The sequence below is a fragment of the Argentina anserina genome, chromosome 1, assembly GCF_933775445.1.
Source record: "Argentina anserina chromosome 1, drPotAnse1.1, whole genome shotgun sequence".
In the NCBI taxonomy this organism is placed as follows: Eukaryota; Viridiplantae; Streptophyta; class Magnoliopsida; order Rosales; family Rosaceae; genus Argentina; species Argentina anserina.
In genome coordinates, this window is record NC_065872.1 from 4,910,987 (window position 1) to 4,918,330 (window position 7,344).

Genomic DNA, 7,344 nt, shown 5'->3' on the forward strand with positions numbered 1-7,344 from the left:
AATGCTTTAGTCCATTATGGATGGTCTTTCTGGTGCCTGAAGCTCATGTAGTGGCCTGTGCTGGATGCTGTTCAAGATCAAAGCGGATAATGTATGGATATATATTCGAACTGCAGTATATGTACTTTCCAATCTTGATCCCACTTGAAATGAATGATAATCCTGGATCGAAGTAGTGTGCAACTGGTTCCCCTTCCAAATTAACAGCCATTACACCAGAATTTCTCCATATGTGGTTTGCCTGCTGTGTACTTCTCCATGATTCCTAGCCATTTTCGAATAAAAGGGTACCGAAGTGCTAGATCCCAAGTAACAGTATATCCTGCCAATTCGGCAAAAACCATATCAATGAACTATGAATAAGATGTTTCCTGTTCATTCATAACAGAACAACAATGATCCTTGAGGATCAATGTTATTTGCACTCCAGATTAGAATGCAAGAAGCTTTCAGAATCTCTCTTTGTCTATAACAGAAAGCAAATATTAACGAGTTACCGTAGAGAATGCAATCCAGTAATGGCCTTCCCCGTCATATTGGATGTTATCAGGGGTCCCCGGCATATTGTCAATGAAGTTCTCTACGCTTCCCTTCTTCTCGCCTTGCAAGTAGTATTTTTTTACATCTTCTCCTGCGATATCAACCATTTTAATACAGTCGAAATTAAACTCTGTCCCTATCTTCCAAACACCTAGATGAGGATTTCAGAGAACATCATACATGACAGTCTTACAGAATATCACAAAACTCTGATCCGTGGAGACTGCAACTCAATTAGCGAAGTAAAGGTCAGAGACTAGCACTTTGGTCTCTTTGGTTGTTCGATCATAACGCAGTAATCTTCCATGGGGGTTCCCCTCCAAAACGTCCCAAATGAAATCCTTTAGGCTGTATTTATACGAAGAATCTGTGAAGTAAATCATGCCATCTTTTGCTACATCTACAGCATCTGTTAGCTTGAATTTTACACCCTCTGCCTCATCAGTGAGCAGCTCCAGTTCTCCAGCCTCACTAATTCTCAGTAGTCCCTGATTATACTCCCACAAACAGTAATTTTATTTAAATGAAAATGAAAACGGCCTAATGGATAATGGGAACACTACTCATGAATTTCATTAATTTTTAAAATAAGGGATTCAAACATGAACTAGCTAGGAAACATTAATGTATAATACAAAAAGGAAGGAGATGAACCCATCATCAGTTCATCACAAAGACATCACCATCATCCATGTTCAACCATGAACACTGAAGAAACAATTTGTTTCTCTTTTTTGATTGATTGTTTTTCTTTCCTTTTATCTCAATTAACAGAGAAGAAATGTTTTATTCATACGTCAATTAATTTACTCATATTTTCGAAAGAATATAAACGAACTACGTTATGTGATAGTAACATTCTAGTCCCCAATTGCAAGTGTTTGATGATCAACAAACAACAAAAAATATATGTGTACTAGCATCAGGCCACACACAAACGTGTGTGGAAAACCTGTTATTTTGAAAAATTAATTGTAAAGTGTAGTTATTGTAAAGTGTAGATGTGCAAAATAACTTCCTGATCCATTCCTTTTTAATTTTTTTATTAATTATTAATGTATTTTTATAAGATTTTTGGTTGACAAAACATGTTTTGGTTATAATAATATAGATAACTATATGATTAGGTGATTTTGGTAGAAAAACATTGCGTAACAAACTTTCAATATGGCCAAAAACCTCACAATATGTCATTAATAAAATAAATATTCAAGAAAAATTAAAAAGTGAACGGTCCCAATAAGTCTCTCATTGAATTCAACTCCCAAGTCGGCCAAGCGTATCAATTATTTATTTATTTAATATAAAAAAATAATTAGTAACCTAATATTTTTTAGGATAAATTCTTTCTATGGTACTTGAGATATGGTCAATACTTTAGTACCTAATATTTCAAATATGACACCTTAATACCTGAAGTTATATTTTATATAACACTTTTGTATTTATGTTGACTTCTTTGTTAAATATAGAGGGTAAAATTGATATTTACATATTATTTATCAAAATAAAAATACTAATAGAATTTTATGGGTTTAAGGCTAATTTCTATCACTTTGGTATTCATCACTTTTGTATCGTTTGTAAGAAAATAATTTAAGCTTTAATTGAAGGTGAAAAATTGAAATTTTATTTAGAAAAATTAAAATTTGTGATTTAAAATACCCATGAGAATGCGTTTGGTGAATTAAATATAGTCTCGCAAAGTAATTTTGTGAGACAATTGAATTTCATAAACATAAAATTGATTTATGCTATCAACATGATTCAAAAATATTAACTTAAACGCATAAAACAATTAAGATGTGAGAATAATGAACACATAAAACTCTTGTTTTTATTGTATTTTTTGTAAATATATACTTTAATGTCTATTTTACCCTCCCATTAATCAACATAAGTATCAAAGTGTCATATAAAATCTACCTTTAGAGGCCATAATGAAGATGTTGTTCTTCTAATGGCTTCAGTTGTAGAGGAACTTGAGTCGTTTGACTCAAGCATTGCTTAACGAGTTATGAAGGTGATTCGGTGCATATAACTAGTCAAATATGGTTGTATAAACAACTGCATAAGCTTGGAGGATACAACCTCGTTTACACGGTCAGTAGCTGACCATGAAATTTATGCTCAACTATCATTAGATGTAAATCTAAAGGTAAGAAAAATCTTTTTAAAATTAAGTTAATTTATTTTCAACCCTTGAATTTATATCCAATAATGGTTGAGTATGAATTTTATGGTCAGTTACTGACCGGGTGAACGAGATTGTGGAGGATATAACAGGTAAGATAATGACATGTCTGATATTTTTCTTTTCGATAACAAATTATTTGGTATTTGTAATGTCGTATTCTGGACTCCTGGTGTCTCTTGAATCAAGATGATATGTATGAAATAGCCACTTCTACGTGAAAATATGGTTGCCAATTTAGAATGGGAGATGATCTGATTTATGACAAGCCAATTGTTTTCTAGTCAAAATAACGTGACTCAAGACTAAGCATTTGATTATTATATCAAGAAGAGTCATACATGGTTTCATTTTTAATTTGCCAACTTGTGAACCCAATTGTAGTGATTTACGTACTGAGAAATATATCATTATTGAAAAATCGTAAGAACCTAATTAATAACATAACAACCCAAAGCGAGTATAAATATTTTATTATTTCGAAAATAAATTTGCAGCAAAGATAACAACAATAATCCTTAGCAATTAACCAGAAAATTAATCTACAGTAGGGGGTAGTGGAGGAGGTAGAAGCAAATTTGAAATCTCGCAGTCCACAAGGCAATTGTTAAAACACTTCTTGTAATGGAACAGATGACCCATGCAATGGAATGAACACTTGGCACTACATTTTACTACTAAACCGACATTGCCGAGCATACTGTTTGGAAGAATTATCTCCTTGTCATTAGTGTCCTTAGCCAGATGATGATGATGAAAATTCACCATTTTTGAAGAAAACACGATCAGATACTCCATCATCTGGATTGGTTTTGGAGTTGGCCAGTAGTGATGATGAAGCCTCACCATTATTATATTGGAGAAAACACGATCAAACACGACATCTTTTGGATTAGCTTCCGATGTAACCAACAACGATGAGGCTTCACCATCGTTGGGATAAACAGCGTTGTCGATCAACTTGATATCGAGCAAGAACAAGCATAAGCATGCGCATCAAAATCACCATTCTCAAAACAATTGTATCCATAACTGCCTATACAGTATACACTCCTTAATTTCTTACAGACTTGCTTTTATATTTCTCGTGGTACTGTTGGGAGATCGATCTTTATGCCTTCAATTGAATGAAGTGTAAGCTGCAGTTACAATTTATACTATAATTTGTCTGCCAATTTAGCAAATGTAATCATCATTTTGATTATCTTCTATCTTTAAAGATACACTTTAATTTCTGTCTATGTTATCTTATAATTATCTACTTTTGAGAACAATTTATTTTTCGTTTATCTCATTAAGGTAAATCCTTAAGTTGGGCCTTTCAAGAATGACTGATTATGGAGATTGTGATATTTAAGCTTGTGGATGTGTTTTTTTTAATTAAAGAGGTTAACTCTTTTAGAAGTAATACATTCCATCATATATATTTGTATATAAACACGTATTCATATCTTCATAGCAAAAAAAACAAAAAAAAACAAAATGAAAATCATTAGAGATGATCACAAGTGACACAATAACTAATTGATCAAGAAATTCATGTTTTATCACCCTTAAATGTAAATTAGATGATGGAGGAGGGAAATTATTTTAAAATAGTTATTTTTTTAACTCTTAAATATAAATCTAAAAGTAATTGAACATGAATTTCTTAGTTAATAAGTAATAATGTGATAATGCAGAAAACTACTCCAGACTTGAAAGCCATAGCATCAACAGTTAAAAACAATGATATATCATGATCGCCATCATGTACAAATGTATACTCATCACCATGTACGTGTACGCCCCCTTATTAACTGCTTCATCTATGTCAAAACATGGACATTTATCATTGGTACCACACTACCACATTATCTCGCCAGCACGAGGACATGGCATCTGGAGCTGTCCCGCTTGATTATTGGGCCCATGTGATCATTCATGAATTTTCTTCTTGGGCCTCACCTCAAGTTGGTGTGGCCCACTAAAATTAATTAACGATTGGGAGACCCAAAAACCACGACAAGAGCTACACTATTTTCTTTGATAAACTATTATTTGAAAGATGAAATTGAACATGCAAGTGTCTCTTCAACTAGAAAGGGAAATAGCACAATAGTACATCAATTATGGGTGAAGGTTTTGGTGGTTGAAGCTCATCATGTAGCAGTATGGGGAGGAAGTTGTTCCAGATCAAGTCGGATAATGTAAGGATAGACAATAGAACCACAGTAGAGGTAGTTTCCGATCTTGATCCCACTCGTAATGAGTGACAAATCTGAATCGGAATAGTGAGCAGTTGGTTCCCCTTCCAAATCCACAGCGATTACACCAGAGTTCTTCTCCTTATATGGTCTGCTTACTATATACTTCTCCATGATTGCCATCATTTTTCGAATAAAAGGAGATTTAAGTGACATAATCGTAATATGTGACGTCTCCTGACAATTTGACACAAATAAAATGTTAATGAACTATGAAAATGATGCAACTAATTAAAAACGTATGCACGATTCTTGTTTGTACGAGAGAAAAGATGCTCACCCCAGCTAGAGCGATCCAGTAATTGCCTTCTCCATCATATCGTATGTTATCCGGGGAGCCCGGCAAGTGGTCGATGAAGTTCTCTGTGCTCCCTTTCTTCTCGCCTTCCAGGTAGTACTTTCTGCACCTAAACCTACAAATGTATATCAAACTATTTAGTACAAAGCCATAAATTCAACACCATATAAAGGGTTTCTGAGATATTTCATACATGAAAGTTTCGCAAAAGATCACAAAATTCTGATCCGGAGAGACGGCAAGTCCATTAGCAAAGTAGAGGTCACGAAGGAGCACTTTGGTCTCTTTGGTTGAGGGATTGTAGCTCAATAACCTACCATGGGGTCTGCCCTCTAGAAAGTCCCATATGACCTCTTCTATGCTGTTTTTGTATGAAGCATCTGTGAAGTAAATCATACCATCTTTTGCTACATCTACACAATCTGGTAGCCTGAACTTTACACCCTCAGCCTCATTTGTCAGTAGCTCCACTAGTCCATCCTCGCTTATTCTTAGTAGTCCCTGATTAATACAGTAGATATATCCCTCATTTGCTTATAACATACTAGCATCAACCCATACACAAAAGTGTGTGGAAAAACTATTTTTTAGAAAATTAACTCTAGAGTCCAGTTATTGTAGAGATAAATTAGATCTACAAAATAACTTCCTTATCTATTTTTTATTCAAATTTATTTATTATTTATTAATTTGACTTTTACGACTATATCTTTCATATATTAAAATTTTAATTTAATTAACATATAGTCTAAGGTTATTAATGTATTTTTACAGGAGTTTTGGTTGACAATGTGTGTTTGAGTTATAAGAGTATAGATATAAACAAGTAAAGTAGCCTCTCAAATTTACTTTTTTCTTTCAAATTTTTACATCAAATAAACACGATATATAAAACAACTAGTTATTTGTCAAACAATCTAAATTTACCTGTCAGGCGATCGAAATCCATTCGCATGCATACCATGTACAAATCATCAATTTAATTGATTCTCAAAAGTACCAAATATCGTATGTTAATTACAATGTTTTACATTTGTTCCCAATAAAATTATATGGTAAAGTATATATATATATATATTATCTTTTTCGATACTTTTGCAAAAAAGAAAAATGTCTATATCATTTAATTTTGATTTCTATTTTCCATTCCAAACTAGATAAGTGTCCACACTATTATCTTATTTGTTTTCCATTTACATGTATATCAAAACTAATTGTAACATTTGAGTCATTTATCCAAAAAAGGAAAAACGGACAAGACGTCGAAAAACAGAAAAAGCGACATATAGATCAGCATTTATTAAGTCGATAGGTCAGGCTGACCTTTCCCGCGTCGGCGACGAACAGCTCTCCGTCGTGACCGTGGGCAAGTCCTAGTGGTCTCCCGCCGGTATTAACCCAATTCTCCACCACCGAGTCAGCCACCGACTCGTTCAACGTGACTCGCTTGATCCAACCGTCCGCACATCCCGTGTAAATGAGTCCCGACTTTGAATCGTAGGCAATGTCTTCTGGCCCAACTGAACCCCCAACACCCAAGAACTGCGACCCTTTGAGGATCTGAGCATTACGCCTCGGGGCAACCGCGACTCGGTGGCTCAACTCGTGAAGCGGCAGAGGAGCAGGGTCGAACGAGTCAAGCTGGTAAAGGAGCATAGCTGCCGCCACCGGAACCAGGGTTGATAAGAAGAGAATGTTTAAGGGCCATGATGATGATGATGGTGCTGAGGTTCTGGTGGTTTGAGTTGCAGAGGAAGGTGAGCCTTGGTTGCTTGACTTAGACATTGGGTGGCGAGCTAGCTACTTAGGGACTCGGACGGAACAGAAAGCCAAGTGTTATAGTATGCAACGGAAATCTGTGCAGCCTTGATTAGGGATACGCAAGTATTACTATATGACTATATTAATAGACTAGTGTGCATCTCCTGCATGCCTAGATCCAAATCATCCAATTAGATATTTATATGTCATGGGTGTTATATAAAGATTGAGATGTCAAGGATGAGGAAAATTAAGCTCGACTGATTAATTTCGTTTTGGTGTGTCAATGTATAAACAAAATATCG

The 7,344-nt window shown here is 34.6% G+C and overlaps 1 protein-coding gene and 1 pseudogene across 1 annotated transcript; both read right to left on the reverse strand.

The window, feature by feature from the left end:
• Positions 1 to 43: 43 nt before the first annotated feature.
• Positions 44 to 2,544, reverse strand: LOC126794508 (protein STRICTOSIDINE SYNTHASE-LIKE 5-like; annotated as a pseudogene).
• A 1,902-nt stretch (positions 2,545 to 4,446) lies between these two features.
• Positions 4,447 to 7,305, reverse strand: LOC126789477 (protein STRICTOSIDINE SYNTHASE-LIKE 5-like). The gene is made up of 4 exons (XM_050515636.1): positions 6,602 to 7,305; positions 5,472 to 5,779; positions 5,261 to 5,393; positions 4,447 to 5,157 (listed from the first exon to the last, which is right to left on the reverse strand). The coding sequence occupies exons 1-4, from the start codon at positions 7,061 to 7,063 to the stop codon at positions 4,876 to 4,878; spliced, it is 1,185 nt and encodes a 394-aa protein (XP_050371593.1). The 5' UTR covers positions 7,064 to 7,305; the 3' UTR covers positions 4,447 to 4,875.
• Positions 7,306 to 7,344: the final 39 nt, after the last annotated feature.

Bases quoted from the DNA above. Each gene is read 5' to 3' on its own strand.
- LOC126789477 (XM_050515636.1), bottom strand. From the start codon at position 7,063: ATGTCTAAGTCAAGCAACCAAGGCTCACCTTCCTCTGCAACTCAAACC. The intron at 5,780-6,601 runs GTCAGCCTGACC...TGTATTAATCAG, and splicing joins TCGTCGCCGACGCGGGAAAG to GGACTACTAAGAATAAGCGA. The intron at 5,394-5,471 runs GTATGAAATATC...ATACATTTGTAG, and splicing joins ATCTTTTGCGAAACTTTCAT to GTTTAGGTGCAGAAAGTACT.